We start from the raw sequence: 18028 nt of genomic DNA, 5'->3' as shown, positions 1-18028 counted from the left end.
AATTTTAAAATAATCATTTAAAGCAAAAATTTGATTACAAAATAATTATAAATTTTTTTGGCCAACCCTCCAGAAAACAGTTTTTTTACGCTATTGATTTTCCTATCTAGCTTGCTTTAATTATTTTAATTCAATGTTCATGACACCAGCGCAGCGTGGGCATGGCATAATTAGGATAAGTATAGATGTATCTGACAGTGATTATAATCATTATCACAAGAAACGCTTCGATACAAATCTATAGGTAGAGTTAAATTTTAAGTAATTGGTTGATTATTCTAAAAACAAAATAACTACTATTTCTTGTTCAACTTCGACTGCTATTTGCACATTGAAGATAGGAACATTTTCAATTGTAAATTGTTATTTTTTATGCAACTCGGATTTTTAGAGCAATGTCTTCAACTAGATAAAATTTTTGATATTTTGACATAACGCTGAAAGAAATCAATCCGGTGAGAGCTGAGAAGAAAACATAAAATAAAAAAATCGTAGTAAAATTTAAAAATTGTTCTTATAGATGAATATTAATTAAAAATTTGAATACAAAATAATTTAACATTATTTCGGTCAACCTTACAGAAAACAATTTTTTTACGACATTTATTTTCCTATCTAGTTTGCTTTAATTATTTTAAATTAATAATTTTAGTAGTTGTCAGATGCCTAAAATTTTTTTGTTAAATTTTGTTAAATTGTGGGCGTCGGGTGAATATCGCCGTCCCCCCGCAACACGGGAGCCTCCTCGTCTCCCCGGAATGGGTCCCTTAGGCCCAGTCCACATTCCTTTCATCTATTCCATCTTCCTGCTTGTCCGGGTCTAGGCTATTACATGATGAGTAGCCTCGGCCTACCTCCATTTTCCTACGGCTTTCCACGGGGTAGAAGCCGCCCCATCCAAGGCGACTCGCATAGCTATGAGATATGCGGGCCGTTGGGGCGCCTTTCTGATAAATGTGCAAAAAAAAATTGCCCAGATGCACAAATAATAATAACGATTTGTGATCTTTTGACGTATCAATGAAAGAAATCGGTTCGGTGAGAGCTGAGAGAAAGTGGTAACAGACACACAAAAAAAAAAAAAAACCCATCACAGGGGGGTCGCGGCACAGTGGTGACGTGGCATAGTTGGATCAAGTATAATGATATCTGACAGTGATTAAAATCACTATCAAAAAAAAAACGCTTCGATGCAAATCTTTAGATAGTGTTTAATTTTAAAAAATTGGTGGATTATTCCAAAAGCTTCATAAACTGCTAGTTCCTTATTAATATCCTGATTAAGATAAAGTATGTCGAATGAAAAAGGGATTATTAAAAAATAGTATTTCCCATTAAATAATTATTTTGATCAATACACTTTTCAATAAGTTATAGCATTATAAAGTTAAAAATGTAAAAAATAAAATCGAGAATTTTCACAAGAAAATAGCATTCGGTAGCCATTTTCGCCGTGAAGACTAGTCCAGAGGTCAAATTTTTTTTTTCAAATTAAAGTATATTACATTAGCTTTAATTTAAGATATATATAAAAGTGTCAGACCTTCCGGAACATTTTCAAAAATCAAGTTGAAAAATTAATTTTTTGTGAAAAAGTTGTCATTTTAAATCCCCCCCTGTGGGCAAATAAAGGGTCACATATAAAAAAAAAACATACCAAATGAAAGGTAATAATATCATGCATCAAGCTACCATTTTGAAACCCTTCCTGTGGGCTGTTAAAGGGTCAAATGTTCACAAAAATATATAAAATGATAGGTAAATATTTAAGGTATCTATAAAAAAAAAAATTATATTGATTCGATCATTTTTAAAAAAGTTATGGCAATTTTAAGTAAAAAAAATTGANGTTATTTTTAAAAAAGTTATAGAAATTTTAAGTAAAAAAAATTGAAAAACTTGAAAAAATTAGCGATTTTTCAATTTGTAATTTTTTTGGATGTTTCCCTCATTTACGGGGAACGAGGGATTTTTTTTCAATTTTTGAGGGTAATATCTTCGACTAGATACAATTTGTGATCTTTTGACGTATCATTGAAAGAAATCGGTTCGGTGAGAGCTGAGAAAAAGTGGTAACAGACAAAAAAAAACACATCATAGTAAAACCAATACCTTCTCAGCTTTGCATCGAAGCTAAAAAATTTATCTACAACCACGTTTGGAGTAACTGCTATTCCATTTATTATTACGTCCAGAACATTATCTTTTTCAAATAACGATTTCTATGAATATAAAAATGAAAATACAATTTTTTTACGACATTTATTTTCCTATCTAGTTTGCTTTAATTATTTTAAATTAATAATTTTAGTAGTTGTCAGATGCCTAAAATTTTTTTTGTTAAATGCGCAAAAAAGAATTGCCCAGATGCACAAATAATGTTCAAATACACATAAATTATAGTCTGATATAGATTTATTACCAAAAATATGTATTTAAATAAACCTAAAGTTATAATAAAATATTAATAATGACTTATTTTTTTATGGTTGTTGTTTGACTAATTATAGTTTGACATAAATTACATTGAGCAATTACTTTCAAAATGTTTCGATTTTACCACTGATTTTCACGTTTATTAAGATCTTTTGGGACAAAAAACTTGTTGTTCGTTTAATGAACTTTGGGCAACTATATTTGAAAGTTGAAGATTGATTAATTTCACTAATAATTTAGATAATTCACTTAATTATCTGATTAGAAACAGAAGAGCAATCATCAGATTTCCAAATTGGTGAAATAAAACTAACTTTTTAAAACTAAGGAAAAATGCCTAAGTGTATAGTTTAATTAATTATGTTGAAAATTGGATAGAATAGTGCATAACGACAATAATTTAAAAATATAGCTTTAATCAAGTTAGAATATGGATAACTTCCAAGATATACAATAATAAAAAAATTGCATGTTGAAATAATATAAATTAATAACTTAATCCCGCTTGTATGGAAAGCGTTGTATATTTAAGTGAGAAGGAAATTGTAAGAAAACCATCAATTTTTATATAGAGATAACGAAGGATAACTCGATTTGGACGAAAGGTATATTTTTAAAATATTCAACAAACACTTATATCATCTTGACATTTTAATTGAAAAACGTATACAATGAGGGGAGATATTTTAGAGACTACATGCAGAATATTCGATAACCTTAGTAAAGGTAAGCATATGAAATACATACTCCTGTAAATATTCTGAAATGCTCTACAAGTATGGCAGGGGTACAAACTAGGCAATACTAGAAACACTTGTGATTGTGTATAAGCGAACATGTTTGTCTTTAACTTAAAATTATAAAAACTCAAAAAGTAATAAAGCAATACTGGTTTTCGATCAGTCAAAATTTTATTTAGACGATTGTTTATTTAATAGAAAAGAGTGAAAAAATAATAATAAGTTCTTATTTAACTTTTGAAAATTAGTATATATTCCCGTAAAACAAACCACAAAGAGAAATGAGAATTGTTCACGTACGTGTAATCGTACAGCAGTCACCTAATTCGGCTGACAATCCGTATTGGCTGTGGGTGTCGAAAGGCCGTTGTTATAGGATGGGAATAAGGGTAAAACCTAGGAATAAAGTACAAGCAAGGATAGCAACAACCGAATACTGGGACTGATGAATGACACAAAGTTAAGGCTACGTACTGGAGTCGACTGACAACGTTGGTCAGATACTTTGGGTTTAAATAGTTTTAGAATAATTGCTAATTTCACAATAATTATTTTTTATTGTCAATTCATCAGTCATTTGTAGCGGATGCGATGTCTGTGTTTTATTTTATAAAATTTTATTACAGCATTTGTAACGTGACACCATCTTAAAATAGTTATATATATCATATAATGCAATATAATTATACCAATTTTATTTATATGAATAATATATAGAATAGATAAATGATGTTTTGACAAATCTAAATATTTCCTGTTATTTTTTTTAAATTAAATATTAAATTCTTAGACTACATTAAAATCAAATGTTATATTATTTGTTTGTAATAATAAAAAAATTAAATTAAATTATAATTTTTTTCTATAAGAAAACTTGTTGAATTCGTATCTATATTTTGAAATATTAATTTTTTTAATACTTTAACAGCCTATAAAAGGCCATAGTGGCTTCCCCCGAAGAGAAGGTTGCTCCGGTGCGGTTGGTTAGTCCATTACCGGATAGAGTGATAGTGACCTCAATAATTATAGTTCAGTAATTATTACTAAACTTATCCCTCTCTCATTAAACAGTTACGAGTGGGTAACAGAGATAGTGAATGATTTTGCCGCACGGATTACATTTTTAAAATAATTACTCATAGGTGATTTTTCAGTGCCAATTTTACCTCCATTAGATTTTCATTTTTAAGTAACTTGAATAATTCTATACAAACAATTTAAATCAATATTATTTTTTAAATTTAAATTTTTGTATAGAATTTATGTAATATTATAATAACTGTGATATTATGGTTTGTAAAACGCAGTATTGTTGGTAGTAGTAATTTTAAGTATTGATTGTTAGTAACAATTTATAGTGCTATTAAGAGTTTTTTTTTAATTATTTGTAAATCATTACATTATTTGTAAATTAAAAATAATTGTAATTAAATATTATTAATTAATAGATTATAACAGAACTACCGTAAAGTCAAAATAAATAATAATTAACAATCTTGATTATTTTTTATTAAATCTAAAAAATTGTTAAAGTCATTACACTCTATAAAATCGGTACAACATTTTTTAATATCAAATTCGCAATAATTTTTGGATAAAGGCTCAAATTTTGAACATAATTGCTCTTTCATATATTCTTCTATTACAATTTTAACTTCAGAGACACCCTGTTCTTCACATTTAATATTCCATTCTATTAAATTGTTCTCCAATTCAGGATTGAATATTTTTTCTGAAATTAAATTAAGATTTTATTGAAATTTACAATCTTATTTTTTTAAACATGGTAACGAAAAGTTTAAATGAAATAATCAACCTTTTCGGTTAGTAAAATATTTAACAGTTCACAAAATATAAGTAATTTACTTAAAAACTATCTAGCTGGGCCAATCGAAATTATGTTTAATATAGTTTAACCAACAATAAAATAAATTATTAATAATTCCTACTAATAGTTTGTTGAAATATATAAGATGATAGTTTTTCCAATTAAAATATATAATACTTTACAAAACGGTAAACAACCGACATAATAAACAACCAACGTATAAAAACAGACTGATAATAAGATAAACCGCCAGTATAGTTTCAGCCACCGAACACTAACTATTGCTACGAAGATGGACTCTGCAATGAGTTCGAAACGTCAGCAATCAACTGCGAACATGGATAAATCCTCAAGATTTTCAAATATAACTTTAAAATGTTCTAATTTAATGATAACAAACAACTATTTAGTACATAAAAAAATGTCCAAATTCAAAATTAAAAAATTTTAATATCAAATTAATTACCTACTTATTAAAATATACATACAGAGTAAGTAAGAAAACAAATAATTTGTTACAAACAATGAAAACAATAGCAACCCGTTACCTTACTTACTCAACTCTATATTCATTTTAATAATTATGTGGAAAAATCTTCAATTGAGAGACAATAAAATAAGTAATATTAATAAATATGTATATATTCAGAGTGATCGGTTTATCATAAATCACACGATTACTAACAAAATAAACACATATTTAGAAAAAGAATCTTGATTTTTTTTAATCACATATATTTCTTGATTTAACAGCTAATAATGACTTTTTAGAAATATCCTTTATAACTTAAAGGGGTATCAACTGTATTTATTTAAATGGAAACATACATGTTTAGAAGGGTGTATCAAAAAAAGTCGATCTTCGAAATTGTAATAAGAACCATTGTAACTTTATTATATTCATTAAAATAGGCATTTTGGAAAAATTAGAGATTTTTAAAGATATTTTTATTGGTGGCTCAACGTATTTTTAGTATTTTAACTAAAAATATGAAACTAATATTTTATTGTATTATATTTAATAAAAAATGAATTGTTTAATAAAAAAATTATATTTGAAAAGTATGTAATGACAATATTTATTATTCATACTTTCAAAAATATCGTATATTTTAGCTTATGCATGAATTACAAATAAAAAGGTATAAGAGTTTAAGATCTAATAATGCAACTATTCTCGGCCTTTCTTCCCGATAATGCTCCAAGAAGATTAAAAACAAGATGTCTTAAAGATCTTCTACAATAACTAATATAAAAAAATAAAAATTTTAAGCATATCTGAGACTTATTAGATATATACCATATAATGACTCTAATAATTATATCCACGCTATTAATTTTCGACTTATAATCATAAAACTAAAAAAATTGTGTTCTACAATAAAAATCAAACTATTTTGATATACTAAACATAATATTTTACCAAAAATTGAATAACAGGGCCGTTTTTTGTTTTTTAGAGTATTTTTGGTCAAAACTAGAAAAAAGCCACTAGAAAATTTTTTTTTAAAAATCACAAATTTTTCCAAAATGCCTATTATATTAATGTATATAATAAAGTTAAAATGGTTTTCATTAACATTTCGAAGTTATATTTTTTTTGATCCACCCTAAACTAAACTGAACATTGTTTAAGTAACTTATAAAATAGATAATTATCTAACAGGAAAATGACTTTGTGAGAATAGTGAGAAAAACTTTCGAAGTGCTGATCCAAAAGTTTTATCATTCTGTCATTTTTTTAATTAGATTATTTTAAGCCAACCCACTCTATATATACAAAGCGATCCGTTTATTATAAACCTCTTCTTAAATCGAAAAATAATATAATATTAATAATTATGTTATTGGTTTCTTTTATATTAATGTTTCTTTCAATTTCATAGAGTTCATATGATAAAATATATATTTTACATTTAAGAATCATAAACAGTATCGTATAAAATGTCAAAAAGAAACGTAAAAATAATACTACTTATATTTTTTTGAAGAACCTCTTAAAAATATAGAAAAATAAATGTGTTTAATAAAAAAAAAAAAATACTATTTATATGTTGTAATCAGTCTACCTAAAACTTAGTTTAAAGTATTATATTATCAAATTTGGGGTATACCTTCAATATTGTAAATTCCATAGCCACTTGAAGCATTAATCAAGCAATCTTTTATTTTTTCTACTGGATCATTTGGAGCAATATTTAATGATTTAGCCTGAAATAAAAAATACATTAAAAATATAATAATATTTCTTTTATTTATATATATTTTTGATTAATTAATGTTGAATTTAAAAATACCGTAAATTAAAGAAACCTTAATATGGTGAGGTATATTTGTAATAGGTTAAAATTATCAACATTAATAAGAAAAGTAGTGGTTTGAGTATTAACCTACTGCCACTTTTACGTTAAAAAAAATCATTATATTTATCAATACTTTTTGAAAAATTTAGATGTTAAAATTGATTTGTGTAAACTACGTGATTTTTTTAGGTTATTAATAAAATATCAAAATTTCTTAGGATAGGATTTTTGAATAATACTTAGATATCATATGTTTTCTAGACAAGATTTAATATCGAGTACATTAAGAAGGAAATATTAAATAATCGTTGTGCGAGTTTGATATTTCAATAATAGAATGTTGCATTAAAAAAAAATTTAATTAGATTTATTAAATCTTTAGAAAACTAACATAGAAATATCATTATTTTAGGAATATAATATAAATGAAAAAATAGAGGCTAGTGTACTTAATAAATCACACATTATAGTAATAAATTTATATCTTAAAATTACTCACAGAATTGAATTAAAAAAAATATTGAGTATTATATTAAATCACTGTTATTATGTTCTATGTTTTAGTTTGTTTTAAAATTGTTTTTTCGCATATTTTTGAAAAATATGGCAAAAGACTTATAGGTTCATAAGAAGCGACTACATTTGCTGAACGAAATTTCATTTATACTATTTAGATATCATGTGTAATCAACTCTACTTAAGATTTAATATTGAGTACTTTAAGAAGGAAATATTAAATAATTGTCGTGTGATTTTGACTTTTCAAAGATAGAATGTTGCATTTTTAAAAATTTAATTAGATTTATTAAATTTGTAGAAACCAACATAAAATTATCATTTTTTAGGAGTATAATATGTTTACAGCATAAAAATGTAGTAAATAAAATTAATCAGCAATGAATAAAATATCATTACTATTTTAAAAAATTCGATGCAGTCAACTGATTCTAGGAATCTAGGAATGATAAAATATTATTATAATCACCCTTGTACCAATTATAGATATCCTCAATAAAAAAATGGGAGAAGGTTTGTAGAACTAATTATAACTGACATTTATAAAAAAATGATAATTGTCTACAATATTGTCAATAGTATCCATATTAAAATATATTACATGAAAAGTTGAATTGGATAATATAAGATCAATTAATGAGTCATGGCTATTGTTAATTATATTTATGTAAAATATATAAAAAGAAATGCTAGATTTATTTTTAAATAATTGCTTTTGGAGAGAATAAGAAAAAATTAGCATTTAATGATGCTTTATTAAAATTTGGAATATTTAGATCACCAAAAAAAAGAATATCATCATTTCAATAAGAAGATATTATATTATGTAAAATTGAAAAATTTTCAATTAAATTTTAAGTATTATTTTAATGATTTCTAATGATTACTATCCATTTGTGAGGAAACACAATTTTAATTACTATTAATTAATCACCTTCATCTAGTTGACTATCTAATTAGAAATTATCACACGCATAAAATTTTCATTAATAAAACAGAGTTCAAATGAACTAATATAATTATGCAATCACTAAACAATAAAATATAAATTTAAACATCTACAAAAGTTTTTAATAAATTAAATTTACGATTTAAATCTCTCACGTTTTGGCAGTAGCAATTAAATATTTTGTAATTAGATATTAGCTTTATGGATTAATAATTTTGTAGTGTCTTCGATGTATTTTATGAAGAGATGCTATCCTCCTAAAGAGAATAGTTCTTGGAAGTTCTTAGTAAAGGTATGTCATATATTTTTGTCACTGTTTAGTCCAGTTAGTAAAAAAAGGACTTTAAATGAGGAGTTTAACTTTAATTTATATTGATACGAGAATAATTGAAAAATATCTTTTTGAACCAAAAAATATTTTAATGACCGAGGTTGGTAATATTAGAAATAATGGGTTTGCCCAAACGAGTGGCATTATTTAGTCTTTCATTTAAGAAAATCAATTATATTTTGAATTGTAGTAAAATCAGAGCTTACAGTTATGAGTAATTAAGAGATTTTAGTAAATTAAAGAGTAGCCAAAAGTTACCCCTAAAATCTATAAAAATAAAATTGAATTTTAATTTATACATTTTTATGAAAAAATCATGATTTAATGGAAAAATAAGGGCTAGTATAATTAATAAATCACACGTTATAGTAATAAATTTATACATTAAAATGACTTACAGAATTGAATAAAAAAAATAAAGATTATTATATCAGTCACTGTTATTATGTTCTATGTTATAGTTTTGTTTTAAGATTGTTTTTTTCGCATATTTTTGAAAAATATGACAAAAGACTTGTAGGTTCATAAGAAGCTGTATACTACATATTTGATATAACCGAACATTTTTGAGACGTAGAGGGTCACTATATTTGACTTGGGGGTCAGTAATGTTGTAGTAATTTGATTCAAAACTGGTTAGTAGGGCCTTCGCTGGCTCTATTAACCAATCTGTACTTGTTGTCTGTACTTAGGTTATTAATTTAATTTTCATAGAAAGAATGCTAAAAAAAAATGTATTATCTCTATTAAAATTTCATTAGTATCAATGTTTTAAAATAGTTTAAAAAGTTATGTAAAAAAAACTTTTTTTTTAAAGTTAATTTTAACGGTAGCACAATTTTTAGATATAATATTAAATGTCTAAAATTAAGGGATTTTTCAAATTTTCAGCCCTAATAGGTTTCATTAGAATAAAATCAATTTTTTTTGACGTATTAACTAACAAAATGCATCATTATTATTTTATGCTTGTAGAGCACTGTCTAAGATAATCCTAAAAAATATTCTATATGGACCAAAATCCGGGACTTACTTATCATGTCTGTTACGTTAAGCTATGCCGCGTTATAGTAATAAATTTATACCTTAAAATTACTCACAGAATTATATTTAAAAAAATATTGAGTATTATATCAAATCACTGTTATTATGTTCTATGTTTTAGTTTGTTTTAAAATTGTTTTTTCGCATATTTTTGAAAAATATGGCAAAAGACTTATAGGTTCATAAGAAGCGACTACATTTGCTGAACGAAATTTCATTTCGGTAATTAGAGTTATCATCCCTCTATCCGGTGACGAACTAACCATCTATCCTGTAGTATTAATAGTTAATGGTCTCCTTTGGAGGAGGCCACTGTAGCCTTTAATTTTGACGCATAAACTAACAAAATATATCATTATCATTTTATACTTGAAGAGCATCGTCTAAGATAATCCTAAAAAATATTCAATATAGAACCCAAATCCGAGACTTACTTATCATGATCATTACGTTAATCCTTGCCGCGTTTGTCATTAAATAATAAATATTCCCCTGGCACACGAAATTACCTGGTATGTTTGAAATTAGTATAATGAAATATTCAAGAATTATAAAAATGTATTTTAGAACGTTGATGCCAATTTTCAAATAAAATATTGAGAAAACAAGAGTGCTGTAATTTAATTAATTAATATTGTCAGAAACCAAAATATTAAAAATGATGAGTTTGCCATATGCAAGCATAGCGAGCGGCTCTTATTAGAAAAGGAACAGGTTGGGTTATTGTTTCCGCTAAAATTGATCGTAACGTTTCCACCAAGTACCGATTCCGCCAAACCTGAATAAGGTCGGTTTTTCGTTTCCGCCAAACTAATCCTCTACCTGTCTATCTACTAAAAAGTTTGAGAACCATTTAATTTTATCCATGGTTCACCATGACGATCCAGTATCGGTATTAGGTTAGGTAGCTGCCAGTACCAAATTGTTTGGCTTTTATTGAATGTTACGTTCAGGCCTGTATTTAAGATTTTTGCGTGGGGTATTAATATTAATGAGCAAAATAAAGTAATTTTTTATCCTATAACTATCAAATGACATTCGCCCCAAAGAAATGTTGACCCTCTTACCAACTCTAAATATGATTACGTCGTTTTGAATAATTACTTATTTTATCACATAGGCATAACTTTATAAAGAAAATATGACGTTTTACCTAAGGTAAATAAATTCTAATAGATAACTATCTTAACTACATATATATAATATATATAAAAATAAATTACAACACTAATTAAACTAATAATAACTAATAATAAACGACTCAATTGAGTTTTGTTACATTTTATCGCCCGTCGTCAACAAATTATTATCAGTTAGCCAAATAAATCATTATCAGTTTGAAAAATAAAAATGGCCAATCTACACATGTACCAAAATCATTTAGTTCTAACTACACTTTGGCCATTTGTCTTTTGAAATGATATCTCTACTGATATGGCCAATGTATTGATAAGCCTTATTTTCTAAATAACAACACTAACTCTTCGTTAAAATCAAAATGGCCAATTTTTACGCCAAGTTGGTCACATTTGTTCGAATACATTAGCCGTTTTATCAACAGAAGAACAAAAATTAAAAAATGAGATTGGCCTGATAATCTCAATTTCGACAAAACGTGACATTGGCCCTTTTTGCACCAAGCCACAGATATATATATACATATATTTGTAATGAATAATAAAAATATAGTTTATAAGAAAATAAAAAGTCATCAAAACATTGAAATAGAATTCAAACAATAACAATAAGCTTAAAAAATATCTAATATCTTTAATAATATAATAAAAAATAGATCTATGATCTATAAATTTTTCGATAGTTGTTGAAAACTAATTTCACAAATCAAATCGACTAATTTCATTGTTATTAAATTTATCACTTGTTTCTTTTGTTTTTCTGAAACGGATTTCAATTTTATTCCGTATGCTTTTTGAGACTGCATCATCAAAACTATATATTTTATTGTAATTTTAAGACTAAATATTTTTATTTAAATTTAAAAAGAATATATTAATCGAAAGATGCGCCTTAAAAAATTGTTTATTAAAATTGGAATGAAATGATTCACAATTATCAATGAACTGATATCATAAACAATAATAAAATTGTAAAAAGTTCGATTAAATTAATAGTAGATAATAATTGACATATATTATAACCAGTGGTTCTCGAGCTTCTTTTTATAGACTGGTATAAACTATCGGTTTGGCGGAAACGAAAATCGTACCTAAATCAGATTTGGCGGAAATGATGCTTCGCGGAAACGATGAACGCCCAAAGGAACGACTACGAGTTCCCTACATAGTAGTTGCGACAATATTTACATTTCTCTAGTAATAATTGTCAAAGAACGTTTTTTTTTATTCATTACAGAATATTTAAGAAAATATCCTAATTGATATTATTTGAGAGTATAGTAAAAAAAAATTAGTACATAATTTTCATTGATACAAAATGAAAAGTAATCGATACAACTATAAAAAAGTAGCGCACTATAGTATCATTGTTACAAGTAATGTACCTTTTCAAACCGCTGAATAACTGTATTATCAAAGTTACACTTAAAATTAAAGTTACCCTATTTTACTATACTATAAAATGAAATAACTTTTCTCGCTTCCGTTACAAAAGTGTCACTACATTGTTGAATAAAGATATCACAATCATATTTAATTGGTCCTTGAGGTAGGTTACAAATTAATTTTTTCATTGCACTACCAAATACTTGTTTAGCATCTTCTGAGTATTTGCAGTGAGTAGTAATATAAAAAGTCCAGTTATTTGAGATACTTGCAAAATTTTTTTTAAAAATATTTTCTGTAACAATATTATTTTAATTTAATTTCGCAAGGAAATGTAATTAATATAAAAATTTATTTTGTTTTTACATAGATTATTATTATTTATATTGATTTAATAATTAATTAAATTTCCTATAAGAGAAACTCTCTACACACAAGGTAGGTTAAAGTGCCTTAAGAACTGAAACAACCACACTAAATTGTTCAATTCTGCAATATAATATATAATATAAATATAATATAGCAATTTGAAGACATTCCTTTCGGAGTATAATAATATGATGTTCTCAAAAATTTTTTGTTCTAACTATTAATGAAGAGTCACTAGGCCATAATGAAGGGATTCTGGAAATCCGAAGAAAGGTATGGGAAATTATTGAAATTAAAGTTAATGTCGGAAAATGTGAATTTTATAAAATGATAAAAGTGATTGTTAATAAATATGTTCATATTTAAACATCCAATAAAAAAAACCTAGATCCGTCTCTATCCATCCACAAAAATTATATATAATATAATTAATTATATTATGGCCATTGTAGAATTACGGGACGTGTGTTACATTGATCGGGCGTTATATACCTTTCCAGGATAAATTTAGACAATATAGACATCATTGATTTCATATAACATAATATAATTGTAATAGTGTAAATATTGCTATATGACTTAATAAAAAAGTACAAAATATTAAATGAATTGGATATGAATTACTGAATTATAAATGATAAAATTTGTAAACTAATGTTGTTTATAATTTTAATTAGGTCGTTTTAAAAATAGCGTTAATAGATGTGTTTTAATTGTGTGATAATTAAGCTTTATTGAATTTTATTTTTATTTTTTTTGTTGAGAATTTAATACGTTTCAATTTGAAATATAAAACCAATTCAACTTATTTTAAATTAATATTTTGTTTTGTGTGTAGCACTATCAGGGTGTAGGAAACGTACATCGAACGCATAGAATTCATTTAGTTGGGTGGATTCAACCCCTTTGTATTTTGCTGGTATAAACCAACTAACTTGCCATAAATAAGTCTCAGGAATATTCTAGGGCATGCAGGTCGAACTTAGCTTTTTGCTCTATTTTTGCTAGTGGTTACAATCTTTTCAGTGATACCAAGAGTGATTTTATACTTGGTTGACCTTGTTGCCCTTTGTACAACTCGAGAAAAAGAGTTTTAAGATTAATGTGTTTTTTAGGCTCCGTCATGGAGAGCTATTTTTAGTGTTTTTATAACTATTAAAATTCTGAATACGTGGAGTATATAACAATATCTAAGAGTATGATACGATACATATTACGCCGTACAGTACTACATTAACCTGTCTAAGTTGAGTTTTAGTTACATTATCAACCATTTTGTATATGTAATTGAATAATAAAATACGTGTAGCTTACTCGAAGATTCAAATACTTTAATATTTAACACATTAATAAAGTTTCGATCTATAGTGTTTAGATTACTCAAGCATTGTCTAAAGTTTTCCTTTGGTTTAGCATTTACGACAACATTTTCCCGTAATATCTAACAAAATATAAAGTTAAAAAATAAGTAAAGTAAAATTATTTAATTAATTATGAAAGTAATTAATTTTTATAATAATGAAACTCAATTATTTGATGAGCTAATTTTATAATGTTATTGTTTAGAATTGCCCAATACACCATATAGATTATATTCTAAACGTTAAAATATAATTAATATTAAATATAGCTTAAATTAGATATACTAAGTGTCATCTATTAAACTATTAATTTTATAGTAATCTTTCATTTAAGATTTAAAAATATACTATAACTATTAACTATTATTAATAATAACCGTTATTAATTTAAATATTTCTTCAACGAAAGTATTACAGCAACTCTCAACGTTTGTAACGCAATTGGGTATATTGTTTTCCGGTGGACATATTGTAGTTGTCATTATAGATCTAAAATGATTTTGAGCAGTTATAATATCTTCAAATTTTTGACGATCAGCAAAATTCCTTTGCCACACTATTAATTTTTCTTCAAATATGTCTGTAAATTCTATATTTAAATTTAAATATTTGATTAATAAATCATCCTTCCTACTTGATTTTGCTTCATAACGGTAGTAACTACAAATTAATAATTTATAGTTTCTTATAATAATTTAATAATAATACTTACTCGGATCTTCATAAACATTATGTACCGTATCATGACTTTCTAAGCATATTTTGAACTCGTCAACTAATTCGAAATATCCACAAATAATTGATTGTATCTATAATAAATTTGAATAACTTTTTATGGGTTATTAAAAAAGTTACAAATGTGTCATTTATCTTATTATACGAATATCGATAGCTGTTAAATATAAGTGTTATTAATCACATAAAGATTCATAGGTGTAATATATTTAATATACTAGGATAATTTCCTAATTTATTTACCAAGACTATGAACAATTTATACTTACATGCATAAACAAAAATAAAGTAGATATTCTATGTACCAACATCATTAAACAATTTACTTACTCAAATTATAGAATATATACTGCAAATTGAATAAATGGCATAGAATATATATATACTATTTTATATAAAAAGTCCAACTAATGGTTTATTTAAATAAGAGAAAAACTATAAAAAGTATTACGTTGAAAATAACTTTAGTAAAACATCATTATGATGCATATATAATGATGCATATATAATGATGCATATTTTTATAAATACATAAAATGTTTGAATTTATAAATCATTAGTTTATATTTAATGTCAACTAAAGGTTTATTTACATAAGAGAAAAAATTCAGATAATATTAAGTTGAAAAATACTTATTAATTAAAAAAAAAACCCAGCACAGTGGTGCGGCGGCACAGTGGGGTCGTGGCATGGTTGGGTCCAGTATAAATGATATCTGACAGTGATTAAAATCACTATCATAAAAAACGCTTCGATGCAAATCTGTAGATAGTATTTAATTGAAAAAAAAAAAATTTGTTGTAATAGCATATTTTTGAATACGGTAGCTTTTTCGGGATAAATTTTTTTTTATTATATTATAGTACATAAAATAAGCTTTAATTTGATATATGTTTAAAGGACGCAGTATTTCCGGAACATTTTCAAAAATTAAGTTGAAAAAGTTATTTTTTGTAAAAAAGTTACTATTTTAAATCCCCCCAGTGAGCAGAATAAGTGTTAGATTTTCAAAAAAAATTATATCAAATGAAAGGGAAATATCTAAGGTTTCAATAACAAAAAATATTATTTTCATTTGTTCATTTTTGAAAAAGTTATGGCAGTTTTAAGTACAAAAAACATCTCGATAAAAGTTGATTTTTATCGCAAACATTACATTTTTTTAAAATTTTCGACAGCCATTTGCACATAGAAGATAAGATGTCGAGACAAATTTTTTTTTTTCATTTTATAGTATATAACATAATCCTTGATTTGATATATGTTTAAAAGACGCAGTATTTCTGGAACATTTTCAAAAGTTCAGTTGAAAAAGTTCTATTTTTTATACAAAGAATCAAGTTTTGAACGTCCTCTATATATGGAGAAATTGTCCAATTATAATAAATATTATTTCAAATGAAAGATGTACTTAGAAAAAAAAATTTGTGCTGATATATACATTTTTCAAAAAGTTATAGCATTTTTAAGTTGAAAATTTAAAATCGAAAATTGTAACACAAAAATAGCGTTTTTTTAACTACAGCAGCCGTTTACATGCAGAAGATAAAGTGTCGGGACAAATTTCTTTTTTCATTTTATAGCACATAAAATAAGCTTTAATTTGATATATGTTTAAAGGACGTAGTATTTCTGGAACATTTTCAAAAATTAAGTTGATAAAGTTAGTTTTTGTAAAAAAATTGATATTTTAAATCCCCCCTCATGAGCAGGTTAAGTGTTAAATTTTCAACAAAATGATATCAAACAAAAGGAAAACATGTAAGGTCTTAGTAGAAAAAAAATTTATGTTGATTTGTTTATTTTTCAAAAAGTTATGGAAGTTTTAAGAAAAAAAAGTGAAAAAAATGACAAAATTTACCGATTTTTAAATTTGTAATTTTTTTGGATATTTCCCCCATTTTCGGGGAACGAGGGGATTTTTTTCAATTTTTTAAGGGTAATGTCTCCAACTAGATACGATTTGTGATCTTTTGACGTACTTTTGAAAGAAATCGGTCCAGTGAGAGCTGAGAAAAAGTGGCAACAGACATAAAAAAAATAAAAATAAATCATAAAAATGATTTAAAACTAACGATAAAGGGTTATGATTTTTAGTATATGAAATCGTCTATTGAGATTGTCGATTTACTATTTATTCCCTATAATTATTGATGGTTTTTGATGTAACTCAAAAAAGTTTTGTTTAAATGTTTCGAAATCTCTTGGAATTCTACATATAAATTAATATGCTGACTACGTTGTATCAAGGTTACAATTTTATCAAATTAAGCCTTTGATAATGACTGGTGAATATACTAGTAAAATTTAAAATTTATAAATAATTATATATTTGTAGAAGAAAAATAAAATTAAAATTGAAAAATTTAATTGAAAATCGTAAAATTTTAAAGTAACCGTTAAAGAAAAAATGAAACGTTTTTTTGATAAAATATTCTAAGAATTATTTACTTCAGTGGGGGCTGATTGAGTTGCTCCTCCTAAATTCATGCGATGGCCGAATATTAATTAAAAAAATTTTTTTTTAAGAATATTAGGAAAACATTTTTATTACAAAATAAGTATAAATTTCTTCGGCCAAACCCTTAGAAAACAATTTTTTTACGCCATTTATTTACCTATCTAGCTTGATTTCATTATTTTAAATTAATCATTTTAGTAGTTGTAGGATGCAAAAATTTTTTTTGTTAAATGCCCAAAAAAATATTGCCCAACTGTACAAATAATGTTAAATACACATAAATTATAATCTGATATTTATTATAAATTATAATAAAAGATTAATAATGAGTTATATTTTTAGGATTGTTGTTTGACTAATTATAGTTTGATATAAATTACATTGAGCAAACAGTCTCCAAATATATGGTTTTTTTTTAATGCATTTAAATTT

General features: G+C 25.4%; 1 protein-coding gene across 4 annotated transcripts in view; it reads right to left on the bottom strand.

Moving 5' to 3' along the window:
* The window catches only part of LOC126894788 (uncharacterized), a 72092-nt gene extending 54452 nt beyond the window's left edge, over positions 1–17640 (bottom strand). Inside the window, exons 1-7 of one of the 4 annotated variants that reach the window (XM_050666049.1) lie at positions 17587–17640; positions 15112–15208; positions 14777–14988; positions 14353–14479; positions 12756–12964; positions 7119–7215; positions 4535–4908 (exon numbers count right to left, since the gene is read on the bottom strand). In XM_050666049.1, the coding sequence (XP_050522006.1) occupies positions 4664–4908; positions 7119–7215; positions 12756–12964; positions 14353–14479; positions 14777–14988; positions 15112–15208; positions 17587–17625 (1026 nt within the window). In that variant the 5' untranslated portion in view covers positions 17626–17640 and the 3' untranslated portion in view covers positions 4535–4663. Of the gene's footprint in view, positions 1–4534; positions 4909–7118; positions 7216–12755; positions 12965–14352; positions 14480–14776; positions 14989–15111; positions 15209–15403; positions 15531–17586 lie in introns of those variants that run through there. The other 3 variants (XM_050666047.1, XM_050666050.1, XM_050666048.1) reach the window with 3 other exon arrangements.
* Between the last annotated feature and the right edge of the window lie 388 nt (positions 17641–18028).

This window comes from Daktulosphaira vitifoliae, unplaced genomic scaffold (assembly GCF_025091365.1).
Source record: "Daktulosphaira vitifoliae isolate Bord-2020 unplaced genomic scaffold, ASM2509136v1 Scaffold_1, whole genome shotgun sequence".
NCBI lineage: Eukaryota > Metazoa > Arthropoda > Insecta > Hemiptera > Phylloxeridae > Daktulosphaira > Daktulosphaira vitifoliae.
Note: the sequence above shows the minus strand (reverse complement) of the source record. Positions and strands in the feature narration are given on the sequence as shown.